The sequence below is a fragment of the Spodoptera frugiperda genome, chromosome 13 (genome assembly GCF_023101765.2).
Source record: "Spodoptera frugiperda isolate SF20-4 chromosome 13, AGI-APGP_CSIRO_Sfru_2.0, whole genome shotgun sequence".
In the NCBI taxonomy this organism is placed as follows: Eukaryota; Metazoa; Arthropoda; class Insecta; order Lepidoptera; family Noctuidae; genus Spodoptera; species Spodoptera frugiperda.
Genome location: NC_064224.1, coordinates 8,142,451 through 8,158,890, shown reverse-complemented (window position 1 = coordinate 8,158,890; position 16,440 = coordinate 8,142,451). Strand labels below are relative to the sequence as shown.

Below are 16,440 nucleotides of genomic sequence, written 5' to 3'. Positions count from 1 at the left end.
CAGGTGCATGTGACCACCACTGTACATACGATATTTAGTCATACAAACACATCAAACATTTTTCCAATAAAACTAGGATTTTGTACTAAAAAGCCACTCTTGCGTTATCTACATAATACCTCGCCTATGTACCTCTACATGAGTAGTATATAAGCAGATAAAATGCTAATACCGGCTGTTATCTATCGTGATAACAGTGATAAGGTATCACAGTCAAGTACAGTACAGATATGTACCGAAAATTACAACGAATATTGATGTGAGCCGCCATTTTGTTTTTATGAATTTGTGTCATGAGTGTACTAGTGGGTGTGAGTGGTTTTGCTTGACTTTTTTGTATTTTTGTGACTTGGTAACTAGATGAATACAAGTGATGGCGATGTTTTTTAGAAATCTTTCCAATTGTCAAAAATAAAATATTTTGTTTTTGTTTTGTAATAAAATTAATCGTAACTTATTTGAGAATTATCGTATTTATTTTAGTTGTTGAGAATAAAGACTTAAGTAAGAATTCTTGTCTCATAGGGTTTTTAACTATAAGATTTTCAGAACTTTTTAAAATTTTTAGGTAGAGAAGACATCCCACACTAGATGAGATCACATAGAAATTATATTACTTATGTACATACATGCATAATTAAATAACACAAATCTCTTTTCTTATTTAACAATTTAACAACTTTACATATTCATTTTGACAGCTTCGCCACACTAACGCCATCTAGGGAGTTCGAAACAATATCTGTCATTGCTTAAAACAGTTTGTCATAGGACAGAATATTCGAGAAACTTATTAAACATGTTTTATATGCTCTTGATAGTAATTACCTAAATACAAGTGGATGTTTTAATTCATAGTTAGACATTAATTTGTATTCCCTGATAAGATAACAGCAACGCCTTGTGTTTTATTAGCCGCTTAGAAGGTTGATGTTTAAAGTATTTATTCGGGAAGATAGGAGGGATTTGTTAATGCGTATGTTTAGTTAAATTTAAATGAAATCTAAACATTAAATGTTTCCAAAATGTATGAGATAATGTAGGTTGTAAGATTATATTTTTTGATATCTCCAATATACTCATGTCAGCTTACAAGATTACATCGGAACATATGTCCTATGTTATGCTGAACATAGGTCTTCTCCTCAGTGACTTCCAGATTATTGTACCTAGTATCAGTAATATTTGTGTGGGAGAGCCATGCTTCGGCACGAATGGGCCAGCTCGACCGGAGTGATACCACGGCCTCACAGAAAACCGACATGAAACAACGCTTGCGTTGTGTTTCGTAGAGTGAGGTTATCTAAGGCCCAATTAGCCCTTTCCCAATCTTCCCAATTCCCGATTCCCCAATAACTCTTACATTTCTTACTATCAGGTGATCCGTCTTCTCGTTTACCGGCTTATAACATAAAAAATTACAAAATATGACTATTTAATTTCTCACAAAAATAAATATAAAAACATAGTTACAAGATATCTATAGCAGTGCAACATCATAGTGGTACCTATTTTGGTTCGGCTGCCTCTGATCTCCGTCACAAAGTGGCTCATGTGGGACTAATCAGAGCATAACACGACTTTGTATTAAAAATACATGTTTTGGATGTACCCACACGTTTTTGTGAACGCTCTCTGATTAAAATGTGCTGAAAAAACACACTAGCAGGCTTGTCTACTTTTTTGAATGTTAATGTCTGTTTTTTGTTTATGGTATGTGAGCTCTGTTGTTTGTTTTTTGAAAATGGAAAAGATTGGAACGAGGGACGATGATGGATAATTCAATTTGACGTTTCAAAAGTGTCTAATTAAGGTTAAATTGAAATTAATACTTTGACTTTGAGTTTGATTAGCTGTAAAATTATCGTTTTCTTTTTTTGTTTTTGTTGATGAGCAAAAATATCAGTGTAACTTGTTTTGGTTATTTACAGTATTTTAATTTATTTTCTAGTTTTCGAAGTATTTTAAATAGTTGGAATATATTACTGTATTAAAATTGTAGACCACACTGTACACTATGACGCATTAAAGTTATTTGATTTGATTTCTGTTTATTTAGCGTCTTGAAATATTTAAACAACGCTTATTTTCTGATTTTTAGAGAAAAGGTATTTCTTAGGTTATTTATCCTTAATATAGGTACAGTTTATTGTTATGAAAGCCTCTATTACCTCCATGGGAATCCTTACAGGGGATAAGATACCATAACTGGTGATAAGTTAATGTTAAATTAAGTATGTGCACTTCTCCCATACATACATACATACATACATAGGTATACTTCTATATTATCAGATCCATAGCTATTTTAATTAAGAAACTTTCAGCCGAATGCAATATACTTTTCGAGTTCCCAGTCTCCTGAAGTTTTCAGATTAATTCAAGTATTCCTTCAGACAAACTTTTTGTTTGTTTATTATTAGTTTACCTTTGGATTTAAATATCTTGTTCTTGATTTATTTGTAATGGTAGATATTTCTTTTTAGAATAGACTAGAATTATCATGATTACCATCCTCATCTTATCAGCCATACGATATCCACTGATGAAGAAAGTTCGCTTCCAACCGACCTATCTGGAAGTCATTGGGGGAGGCCTATGTTCAGCAGTAGAATAGAATATTTTATTATAATACTCCACTTACAATTTCTTTTAAAGTCAAATTCAAAGTTATTTATTTCAAATAGACTGGGAAGGATTGAACGTCAAAGCAAATATTACAATTTAAAGAAAACAAAATGTCTGTCTGTGTCGGTCAGTCCTCTATTTGCAATGTACAAAATTAATATTGGATTAGTATTGTCTATTAACTATGCAATAAATAATTTAATGTAGGATAGGTTGTATAATTGGTTTAGTGGTTAAAAGTAAAACTGCCAACTATGGTGTTGGGAGCTCAAATTGAAGTTTAAGTAAAGATGTGTTTTAGTGATTTTCAAGCTTAAATTGCTTGGGATTGTTTATAAAAGGTTAATATTATTACCCTTTTTATCTATTAATAAAATGTATGACACATAACCTCTATCCCTTTGTCTATAACAACAGCAAAACGATGATTAAAATAATAATTACCATTAAAATATATTCACTGAAATACATACGTATTTATAGTTACACTATTAAATAAAATAATAATATATAATAAACCCATTATCACTCTAAAACCTAGGTACATAGCAAAATAATACTTATAATAGGTAGCTAACAACAACTAGGGTACCTAGGTTACCTAACAGGTCTTACGTAATACCTACTGCAGTTATTATTAACTTAATTACAACATAGTTAAACTAACGACACATAGGAAAACTAAATCATTTTATCTTAAAACAGGAAGCCGTCAGACTAATTAAAAGATCAATACACACCGTCCATTTAAAAAAAAAACAAGTCGAACAAACATCGAAGCAAAACAATTGTCTATGGAAGCAATTAATATAATAAAACCTTCATTTAGGCCAAACAAACCACCGAGTCAGCGTTGACGACGCACGCACAAAAATATACCTATCCCACTCTTTTATACGAAAAACTACGCTGTCTATCTCTTTCCCTCGTTCGAAATACCGTAAGCAAGTAGAGCGGTGGGCGGGTATGCTGGGTTTTTTTTCACGGTTAGATAACGGCCCAAACGGTGCTGTATCTAAGCTGTTTTCCATAACGATGTTGACTTTTGGTGACGATAAAGAAACTGACTTTTCAAAATGGCGGTAATGTGATTGGTCGCCGCACGTCACTGTTAAGTTAAATCGGTCAATATTTGCTGCATCCTTCGCGGAAATATAAAATGTTCTACGAATAATATTTACCGCTTTACTTTTAGAAAATAAATATGGTAGTATTTTTATTCTGAGTTTGTTTTTTCTAGAGCGTTTTTCACAATGAAATATGTCATGTTCTTCCCACGAAATGTAGGTACCTATTTAATAGAGAATAATACAAGTAACAGGGTCTATAATATACCCTAAACAATAACACTAGATCATAATATGACGTCAATAGCCATTAAATGAAAACCCAAGAATATTTACAACACGAATACAATTGCCACGATTTCCTTGATCGTCATTTTTTACGATAAATAAGAATTAATCATCACTGCTTCTCTCCTATTGGCTGGGTTAAACAACACATTACCTAATTGGTCATTTTAGTCAGATTACCTAGTAATAATAGGCAATAGTTTCCGCTTCAGTTTGCCTACTCGATGTCTCATTTATTTTAATTATTATAAATTAATTTATAGTTTGCAAAACAAGGCTGAATATGACATGAACATTTGCATAAAAGAAAAAAAGAGCGGGACTAGAGCTGTCAAAAATACCAAGATGGCGGCTTTACCCGCCAAATTATTTTTAACTGTCAAATCTATAAATTTAAATAGTTATTTTATAGTTGTTGTTGTCTTATTTAAATTCTAAACGAGTTTTAGAATGCAATTGTAGGAAACTGCGTTACGATGCACATTGAGTGCTGTGTCGCATAGCCCAGTGACATGAGTACATCCCGACATAGTGCGTAGAAAATTAACTATTATGCGTTATTAGTCAGACGCCAGCATGTCTGACAATAGATGGACTGAAGTATATTGTACTCCAGTTGTAGTTAGATATAATACGCAAAAAATTAAAATAAGATAAACATATAACCGAAAGATCAAAGTAGCTGAAAGTTTCAAAGGAGCAATGACACAAGGTTTTAATGTACGGTACTAAACTGCTTAAATTAACAATGATTAAACAAAAGAATAAAACTCATCGTACAATAGATTTCTACCACTTAGACTTAAAGTATTCTATCCTATCCTATTTAGTTTAGTTTATTACATTTTTCACTCCATCAAAGTAGGTACCGTACTCTTTGGGAGTAATATAATTATGTTTCTTTTTACATCTTTAATCAACATATTAGAGGTATATATTATATTTAATCAACAGCCTAATAATGGCCACTGCTAACCAAAGCCTCTTCTCGCATGAAGAAGATTCCCAAACTACATGACCCACCTAATTCAAACTAACTAATAAAACGTGAGATTTTTTCAAAACTTTAACATAACACATCTACAACATATCACATTTATCAAACCCCTCTCGGGAAAGAGTTATATAAAAAAACTTTTCCAATTATTTGAAACCGAATATTTTTGTTGTGAACTACGCATTAGTGTGTCATGCATGCAATAATGTAAATTTATCTAAGTACCAAGGCTGTGCCCTTGTATGACGATACCAATACCTTATATGTATGTAATTACATATTTATTTAACTCCACAACGATCTGTGAGCTAAATTTAGATAACTAAACTAATTGTGAAGGATTTTTGTGGTGTTTTCTGTGTGTGGGGGACCATTTTTATAATTACTTGTCGCCTCTACTACTTCCTAAAAAGTAACATACTTTTCCAATGATGAGAGACTTTTTCAAATCTGTCCGTTAATGGAAACAAAGAAACGAATATAAATATTTCTAGAAGAAGAAATAATTAGATAAAGAAAATATTCTTACCCGGCGTACTCAGTCATTTAATGGTTACTTAACCCAGTCCTTAGCTATTGTTTTAGGAACAAATTTGTTACTAAGGAATAGTCATTAAATAGCCACGTAAAAGAAAATAGACTATATCGTATTAGAGAATTTAAAAAGACACAAAAACCTTCATCAAATTATTTTTTGATTAAAAATCTACCTACTTAAAAAGCCCAACCAACCTGTTACATTGTTACAAAATGATAACACGTTTCCTACATTATAATTATACTTATATTAATAAAATGACAGTTGCAACATAACCATCTATCAATTATCCATCTATTCATGGGGTATAGGGCTAATGGCTAATCACATGGGGGTTTATAATCACTGTATTTAACTTAACTCACTTTTTATTGTAGGTTCATTTTAACTGTATCGTTAATTGAGTCGTTTAACTAGTGGTTATAACATTGTAGTGTCATGTGGATTTTAATCCTTATGTTAAGTATCTTTGATAGTCTTTATTCTTGATAAATCTTTATAATAGGATATGTCTGCCTCGTTGGTCGAGTGGTCGCAAGTGCAACTGGTAACGGACAAGGGTTCTCGGGTTGGATTCAAGCGAGGGAAGTATTACTGGGCCTTTTTCGGTGTTACTAAAATTTCTCAGTGCTAGCACGGAGTCTGATAATGTGCCCAGTATATGGCAATAGGTTCATCTCCTCATTACTGGGCCTTTTTCGGTGTTTCAAAAATTTCTCAGTAGTAGCACTGAGTCTGAAATTGTGCCCAATATACCTATGGCAATGGGCTCACCTCCTATTACATGGGATTTATAACACACCATTTGTGTTGTATCTCTTTTTCGAGGACAAAACCGCCATGATGTGTTTACGACTATTTAATGTTGAAGATATTTAGTGTATGTAATCCGAATGTAACGTTATCACCGAGCTAGACGTGGTAATCCCCTTATCACGCTGGCGTTGATAACAGCCCTACAGCGAAATGCATTTTGACTCATGGTTGGTTATGATAAGTTTTGTATATTATGTATGTATTGTTAGATATGTGCCTAAGCCTGGTAAAGTAGCCATTTTCTTTTTCTGTTTCAAAAAACAGAAAATTCGACAGAATTTTTATTGGAAGTTCGATTTTTGACAAGATATAAAAACCTGATTGGTTTATTTGCATAGTAAATTCATTTCGTTTCATTTCATAGCATATAATTCCATATCATTTCAAGTTATTTCATATCATTTCGTGTCATTTCATGTCATTTCACGTCATTGTATGTGATTTAATTTTCTTTCATTTCATTCATATTTTCTAAGCCTTCAGAAGGCTTAGAAAATATGACTGTGAATAAAATCGATGAGCTATCAAAAGAAACTCATTACATAAATGACAAAAGTAGTAGTTTACCAAGTGACCGGGAAATTGTTCGTTATTGAACTTACCAAGACAATTCCTAACTGCTTTAATTTTCAAGATTTATTCCTAGTCCGGTAGACACGAAACAACTTTAACAATACTCATTACCCAACACCGATTTAAAGATGCAACTAGAAGTGTCCTTGCAAACCCATCAAAGTAGACAAATCAGGAAAATAGCAACGCAGATCTTAATCAAACATTCAGAGTCCGTACAAGGCGATTGTGACTATTCCAGTTTCCGTATTTCTTGAATTATTAGATACACAATAGATTGACTATAAGTGTTACACGCTGGGAACATTTTAGAAGCCATTGTTTTAAAATTACTTCTATTCTATTTCCTTAATTCTATCTGATTGATGAGAGGAAAATAGTTTTGTGTCCTTTGCTGTCCAAGTGTTGATTGTTGTGATTTACAAAATGCATAATGCATTGTACTTGCCTAGTATTGCAATGGAGGAAGTGAGATTTTCTATTACCAAATACTATAGGTATAGATCGAGGGTCTATGGAGATTTGGAAGTTGAAAATTGAGATTTTAACCAAAGATCTGACTGCTAGCATGCATAGTCTGACCACACACTTGTTGTAACTCCTCTGGTATTAGGCCCATAAGAGGTGCTTTTTTGAGTGGGAAAAATCATTCAATGACTTCTCTCGGCTTGGCCGAGGCGAAAGCTACTGTAAGACTCTTACTGACTACAAACCACCTCGTTCCTACTTCTGCTTTTCGAACCAGAGCCGGAGGCGGCGATGTCTTGTCATTTATCACCAAAAAAATCATCGGATCCCATAAAACCCATCTTTAGAAACTCTGTAAAATGTAGTATGTTGCATTCCTTCCTAAACATATTGTATTTCATTAAAAGGACATTGTCAAGCTATTTCTTTTTAAACGGTAGATACTAAACTTATGACATTAAATCGATAACCTTGATGTCATAAAATAAAATGCAGTTCACGTCTAGGTACAGCTAGAAATAGCGCAGTTTAAAATTCTAACCTTAGACAATAATTCAATGAAGGTTGCAGTCAAGTGGTCCAATAAATACAATCTGTAATGTCATATACATTTTGTCAAAGTACAAAATAGTCAATATATTGTATTTTTTTATTACTAAGAATCAAATAAACCCTGTTCTAACTAGTTAGGTTTTTTGAAGGGGGAAAATCATCCAATAACTTCTCCTGTCTTGGGCGACACGAGAGGGAGTGTCAGACTCTTACTGACTAAAAATCACCTACTCCTGCTTTTCAAGGTGCTGCATGCCAAAGTTTATAAATTTGTGTGTATATTTGTTACTCAATCACGTCAAAACGGCAGAAGGGATCGGGATAAAATGTTTAACAGGGGTAGAAGATAGTCTTTAATAACATATATACTACGTTTTATCCCACGAAAATGCGAGCAGAAAGCTTGTAACTAATAAGTGTAACTTTGACTATTCCTTCGGTTATCAAAAATCTATATCTAAATGTCCTAACTACGTCTGTTTATCCTCTAAATGAAATAAAGACCTAGAAAATAACATGACACGTTCAAAGACAATTTTACAAAACTTTCCACTCTCAATATAAAACAAATACATATAAAAAATAACCCTCCCTCGACTCTCATCCAGTGAGATGATACCAAGGCCATTCTATTTAACTGTTAAGGTTTCGTGTTAACTAAAAGTTAGCACTTCACTGATACCATAACTATGTCAAGGTACTACTAGTTAAACGTTTGATATATTTGTTCTAAATAACTCGGGGTTTTTGATGTGCATTGCAATGGTGTGGTATGGTTTGAAAACATATTTAAATATACTAAATTTCAATTATTTGTAACGTCCCTACTATGTTTCTAACTAATTTCTACCAACAGTTTCGCCTGCTGAATATCGTATCACCCAAGTCAGCTTATACCTTGTCTGAATACCAAAAAAAAAACATCAAAATCCGTTCAGTAGTTTCAACGTGATTAACGGACAAACGTCCAAACTTTCACATTTATAATATTAGAGTGATGTGTGTTTGTTAGTGTTTAAAACGTGTTGATACATCAGCCCTGTCAAACGTCACTTAGTCAAGTCCAATTATACCCACGGGAGGAACAAGGGTGGTGACAAACTATGTATATTCTACTTTACCATTCATTACTAAATGGCTATACACATAGTCTTTATATATTACTAACAAAATATATCATACATTTTACATTATTTTTTCCACGCGAAGTGAAAGGCTTAGAGTACTACTTTCTACAAGATATTCGCAGTCTGTATTGAGAGAAATTGATGCAATAATAACAATATCGTAAAATAGAATCTTGATTGGAATGATTATTACTTATTAGTCATTATTTTTCTAGTATAATGGAGTCACAAAAACTTAAATAAACGTCCTCTATGACTTGTTTTCTAAAACTCTTGTGAGGATAGTATCTAATGCAAGTATTCTGTAAACTCCACATATATCAACTCAATTAAGTAATAGTATAGAACCTAATGCACATATCCACAATTATACATAGGTATCTTTCGACGCAGATACAACTACCACAGACCAACTGTTTTATGGTATAAGCCAGTAAACGAGCAGACAGATCACCTGATGTGAAGCAATCGCCGCCGCTCATAGACACCGAAACAGTTGAGGCGTTACAAGTGCGTTGCCGGCCTTTTGGAGGTTAGGAATTTAAGGGCTGTTGGGGAATCGAGGATTGGGAAGGGGTGTAATTGGGCCTCCGGTAACCTCACTTACAAAACACAAGCCGTGATGTCACTCCGGTCGAGCCGCCCCATTTTTGCCAAAGCATGGCTCTCCCACACTTAATAAGTCCTAAAACAAATTGCCACAACTCAAAACCGCACCTAATTTTTCCGTTATTCATTTTTTTTGCAATGTGACGTTGAAGTATGACAGTGGTGACCTGAATAGCATCACGATAGACTAACGAGGTTTTATCTGTCATTTTGATTAACGACTACTAATTGTGGCTGTCAACGACTCGTGCTAACAGGGACTGATAGCGTCTGAACCTAGGTTGGTTTGGTATGACCTACTTTTGAGGGGGTTTAGGGGATTTGGGTGTTTAATTTTTTTTAGTTGTTGTGGTGTTTATAAATGGGTAAAACTGTTTTATTACAATCTCATGAGGGTTTTGGTCTCATTTGGTTTAATTTTGATTTGCGTGGTCGCTCTCAAAGCTGGAAACTGTCTAGCGGGTCTCGAAAATTAGGAGTAGGAACGCAGTGGTTTTAGTCTGATACTCCCTCTCTCCTCACTCAAGGCGGGAGAAGTAATTGGATGATTTCCCCTTCAAAAAGAATAAAGTCACGGTCGCTATATAACCTTAATCCGTCAATTTCTAAAAAGCTGATATTTTACATTGTATGAGTCCTATCTATCTATTTGTTTTTTTTTAATCTCAAATAACCTAAAATTTGATTATTTCTTTCCTTTCCTTCATAATAAACACCCTGTCACGTAAAGTGGACATCTTCTTTTAAAAAGCAAACCTATTTTTAGAAGTAGTCAGAAACTATAGACCACTGATTCTTATTTACTTATTTAGCTTAATTATTATAACCTATACCCAAATACTAACAGCCTGTATCAAACTGTAATATAAACAGCACAACCTATTCTATAAAGAGCTATCTAGGTGCAAGCTATAAGATCTGTCTGCGGGCTCGTTGCGCGGGCGCAGGGCATAAATAAAGCGCTCTGGCGCGGTCTAGGCCACAGCCACTCGCGCGCAAGGTCGACTATCCTGCCACCATGCTGTGCAGGCTAGTGGGACTGTCCTACTGGACTAGACCTGTCCTTGCACTATGTCCTAGTTTGGCTATAGTGTCCTTGATTTAGTGTGGAGTGCATTTGTTTGTTTTATAATAGCTATTGTGAGACATATGTAGGTACTAAATTGACTAAAAATCACGGTTTACTCATGTACATTAATGGGTTGTTTTATACCATTTTGTGGTGTGGTTTATTTGAAGTGATTGTTGTTTAATGGTGATTTATTGATGGTTTATTTGTGTTTTGGCTTGTTATAATATGGTAAGATATTGTTGCAATTTTATGATTATGTACATACCTTAGAAATTACCTATAATTATGGGACATTTTACTACCCTTACTGTCATTTTATAGATAGAGATATTTAATGATTACTTAAACTACTCCGTAGTAACGTTTTTGTATCGAAAACAATTGCTAAGGACTGGGTTAAGTAATCATTAAATGACTCTAAGTATAGTTGGTTATAGAAAAGCCTAAAAAATAGTTAATTGCTAATACTTAATAAAAATACTTTTATGCTATTTAATTAAAATTCAACTCTAAAACTAATCTATCATCGCACAAATTGCAATGACCATTATCAGTCCAATTAGGGCCAATTCCGTTGCAAAAACAAACAAATCTTCATTACAAATCATCTGACCTTACAAACATGGCTGAAATCTAAACAACCAATCGCGTTCAAAGAAGGAAAACACGAAATCTGTCCGCACAGCCTCATGGTCACATGACGAACGCACGCGCATGATCTAACCTAGAAACGGGCTGGATTTCGTGACACTCGCGCGGCGCACATGTGTGCGTTCCCATTCAAGCAATCGTGCGCACCTACGACAGTGTGCGTCAATAGAATCAACACACATACACAGATATCTAAACAACCTCTGACTGGAATTGCGAGCGATTTTCAACTCTGTGCTCTTAGTTTTAAGGGTGTTTAGTGTGGAGGTGTGACGGCAAATAATTTGTTAAGTTAGTTGACATGGCATTGGTCGCTTTTGGTATGATAAATGGGCGTTACTATATTAGTTTGTACATTTATGGAGTAGTTAGTGTTTAGACGCTATAGTGAATTATTTGTTACATTTTTGTGGTGCATGGAATTACTGGGGTATAGACTGGGTAAGTCAGATTTTTATTATACATACTACATAATAATAACTGTCAATTTTATTGATTTTTTTGGAATATCTAAAAATGTATTTTTTTGGGAACCGAAAAATCCTGTTTTTTTTTTCATTTACTACAATTTTATACTAATTAGTAGGTGTCCGATATTTTTTTATATATTAGCTCATTATGTTAGTACCTAACATAACCTTAAAAAGTACTTCAGTTATCGGTTCCAGTTAAAATATAACAGTTAACAGCTAGCCGGAAGGAAAACAGTTAACTAAACTATTTGAAACAAACAAAATTGCGTTCTCAGTATTGTTGTTTTATGAACTTACAACAAAGTATTTTATTACAACGACAAATATATTCCTAATTAACTTAAAAAAAAACCTTTTCCAAAATATCTGCATAACATTCACTAAAACGGTATAATACACTATTCAATTTTAAAACCCTTTATTAAAAAAAAAAAACATTTCAGCCATATTGCCTAAATTTAAAATGGTGGATGTCATCTGTCAACTGTCAAAAAGAACGAAACATTTTTTTTAAATTTCAATTCATGGTAATTTTTATCTCTGTAACAGTTCTTTATATTATTGTATTATACAAATAGTAGTTTCTACGATATTTTGAAGTTTAAAATTCCCTATGGGTCTTAAAACATGATGTAACGTAAATGACCTTCGTTCGCTCACAAGGGTGTCAACAAAAGTGCGCATAGATAAGCATAGATAGAGCGCATTCGTGCAACGCGCACGTAACGATACTGTGTCATGGCCAACGAACATGTGCTGCAGTACAGCTGATGTTTAACTTCATATTTTAACTTAAAATAAGTTTTGGATAGTGTGACATAACTTACTGTATGATTTTGGCGACTATCGTCAAGCTGGTTATAGATATTGAGTCCAAATCTAGGCTTTAAAGTAAAAAGCATAGATCAAAGTCAACTAAACAATATGCAGAAATTTATTATCTGCACAACACATAGAATAATATTGGACACTTGAGATTCACTGCGAAATTATGATTTCTGATGAATTACCTATTTCAATAAAAGACAACCCGCGTTGAGCTAGCGTTGCTAATGCTCAAATCTTATCCGTGTGAGAAGAGGCCTTTGGTCAGCAGTGGCCACTTATAGGCTGTTGATGTGACATGTGTATCAATTAATCTTCTATGTATGTAACAATAAGTTAGATCGAGATTGAATTCCGCTATAACCAGAATCATCAAATATTTAAGCATATAATATTTCAACAGTAAATTGATGAGGAACACTTATATTAATGTAAAATCATAAGAATATTAATCTTTTAACTAGTTTTAATGCATTAAACATGCATAGACTTGTTCATACCGGAAAATACGGTCTAAAACGAATAGGTAAGTAATTATTAATTTAATATTTTCCGACTTATCGTTTCGCTATTGGCTAGAATTCGAACCTAACATATTTGTGCAGTAGGTACATTATTAATTGCAATAGAACGCGGTTTTCCCAATGCACTATGCACTAACTTGGCATATGTTATGCTAGTTGCATTGTTATTTATACGGATGTTATTTTGTGTTAATTAATTCTTTGATAATAGACAAATAAGGACCAGTTCCATCATTGTCGAACTTCTGCTATAAACACATTTTCTAAAGAAGATACTTATGTTTAACTATCAGCTTTATTTTATTTTTTTGGGGAAGGAAAATCATCCAATGGCTTCTCCCGCCTTGGGCGAGGCTAGAGGGAGTGTCAGACTCTTACTGACTAAAAACCATCCCGTTCTTACTCTTGCTTTTCGAGCCGGAGCCCCGGTAACCCGCTGTTGCTATTTTAATAAACACTGAACTAGAGGTGTTGAAACATACCTTAAAACTGTATTTACGTGTCTCATAAATCTATCTTTTTAATAAGGATCGGTCATCATTAGTTATTTCGTATTTAATTCATTATCATTACATAGGTTAAACCTAATGCGAAAGAGAAGTTACAACATCAACACACACTCGAATTTTCTACATCAAACTAAAACTGTTAATTCTTTAAACCGTCCACTAAAGACCTTAATTCTTAATCTCCTTATTCCGTAAGTTTATCCAAAAATGTTTAACTAACTCGATAAAACCACAAACGTAATTAAATTTCTTCTGCTCGTAAATAAAGCCCATAAAAGTGCTGTGTGCTACTATTACTACCCATAAACTGGGAGTACGTAGGTTTCTGTTTAAGAATTACACCCATTTTTTAATTAATTTAGGACATAAGTTTTAGCACTTCCCTAAATTACTACGTGGTTGTTTAAAATAAGTTCTGAAAGCATAGTAGGTATATAATGGTGATAGCCGGTCGACTACACATTGATCGAAGCAACTGCGAACTAAAACCTGCCTGCTAAGCACGAAGATTATGGCACTCCTATGTACAGGAAGCCCACAGTCCAGTTTTAGATTGTCGCGAGTTTTCCATGTTTCCAAATTTAATGGAGATTTGATACAACTGCAAGAAACGCACCTTGCAATAGAAATGTCAATATCAGTATATTAAACCTCAGTTTGTTTCTTTTTTAAGGCTTATTAAAACACTGAAATACAGCAGCACAAAGTACATATTTCGATTCACCAAATACTCCTGTCATTGCTACTTAAAACTTTTGCACCACCAAAATTCTCAACTACTCAACTATTTTCGAACTTCACAAAACAATGAATGCCGAAACTGTCTATCGATATTATTATAAGCGAAAACTTTTTCTCTTTAGGCGTCGCCCCTAAAGATCAAAGAGCAACATTCTCCAAATGATATATTACGGCGTATTATTTTCTAATGTCTCCTTGAATGCTTTCTCTATTTAGGCGATGGAAAGTCTTTGACCTTCCGATCTTTAATCTACCCACCATCTGTGAACTACGGACGCTGAGAGATTGCCATCTCTTAGAAAAACATTAGTTTTGATTGACTTTGTAATTAAGTGTAGACATTTTCTCTTGTAGGTTAGGATGACGACATTTTTACATGTTGGTAATGGCTTCAGTTCTTGGAAAATTTGCTGAGAAAACCCGAATTTGTTAGAAAATCTTTCTACTATAACTTGAGGAGATGAGGAAGTTTAGTTAAAATTCAGTTGGTTCGTAGAATCAAAGGTAGTTAGATATATAAATTACTAAATGTTGTGTAAGTACCAAGTGACTGTTTCTCGTAATTCCCAAAGTAATTTGTTTGTCTTACGTTTTTCCTTGAACCAAGATGGAAAATCCCCAAACAAAAAAAGCAATAATTTCAGTCACGAACGTAGTTTGACGTTTACGTTTCGTTATATTTACCTCGTACATTAATATTAAATACTTCTATAAACGTTTTCCATTGCCGTTTTTCTCAACCTTTGCGGAAAACAATGATTCTTATTACACGCATTCGATGATGTCACGTTTTATTAATCTTAATAAGTAATTTTCCTGAGCATTACGCGGAAACATAGTTTTCCCCACAACAAGTTCAAGTTAACAAAAGAAGTTAATTCGGTGTGATTCGAAACGCACCATCATTTCTTTATTGCGGCCGCCATTTTGGAATTTGCGCGCGCTTCCAACTGTCATTAGGCAGTGATGCCAACATTGTGAAATTACGAGTTATGGTTGCGTTCAACTATTAAATTATGGGTTCTTAGGCAGTCGTTGTGTGTGAGGCGTGCTTAATTTCGTGCCGGTTATAAAGTAATTTAAGACACATTATAGAATAGTTTCGGATTGGCTCTAAAATATTGTAAAAGAAAAGAAATCGGTGTTTATTATGCGATTATTTACAGTAACTTTGCAATTGTGGACGGGGAGCGTTGGAGAGTTAATCTTATGTCTGTGAGATTAAAGTTAGAGGTAGCATGTTCGGTGGAAAATTTGCTTTTACGCAAATCAAGTTTAAGTTACCTAACTAACAGAAACTAAGTCCGCAACGTTGAAAAGTTGCTCAAGCTTCGGCCGGCGCTCATTAAACATCGTCTTCATATCCGAACACACGCGGCTTTTATTTAACATCCAACACGAGCGAGGTACGGCTATCCGAAAGTTTCCAACTGCACAGTATTAACCGCGAATAAAATCAATAACGTGTAGTTTAAATACCAAAACAATTTCAATGAAAATAGTTTCGCTAAAGTTTTGTTGTCAATGGCTATCAGAGCCGGCAACTTGCCACAATGGCTGCTTATATTAAAATAGTTGAGTGGTTTAATTATTGCATAACTAACACCTGCGGCCCAGTCATCTATTCAATTGGTTTTTACATGATTAACTGTAAGTTATACATAATATTATGAAAGCATTTCGTAGACTCGGTTTCCCAATGCCTTTGTTAAAAATTAGTCTGTTTAAAACTATTATAATTGTGATATGTTTTGAAAATATTTGATGTGAAATAGACATGAGTGTTATAAAATAGCTCCGCTTTTTATTAGTGTATCGTTTGAATGCGTGGGTACCTCAATTGTTTTCAGGGATATTTCTAGAATAGAGTACACAGTACAGCAGTATTTTGTCTTTTAGTCACAACACAACTACCTCACACAATTAAAACAACATAGTTATAGGTACCATCTCCATTTAATCTAAAGTTTTCAAAAAAAGCT

The 16,440-nt window shown here is 33.8% G+C and overlaps 1 protein-coding gene across 5 annotated transcripts in view; it reads left to right on the top strand.

Moving 5' to 3' along the window:
- The window catches only part of LOC118270242 (mushroom body large-type Kenyon cell-specific protein 1), a 195,365-nt gene that overhangs the window by 118,541 nt on the left and 60,384 nt on the right, over positions 1–16,440 (top strand). Inside the window, exon 1 of one of the 5 annotated variants that reach the window (XM_035585702.2) lies at positions 11,477–11,827. The exons of the other annotated variants lie outside the window; for them this stretch is intronic. Within the exon in view, the coding sequence (XP_035441595.2) occupies positions 11,803–11,827 (25 nt within the window). The 5' untranslated portion in view covers positions 11,477–11,802. Of the gene's footprint in view, positions 1–11,476; positions 11,828–16,440 lie in introns of those variants that run through there. 5 annotated transcript variants of the gene reach the window in all.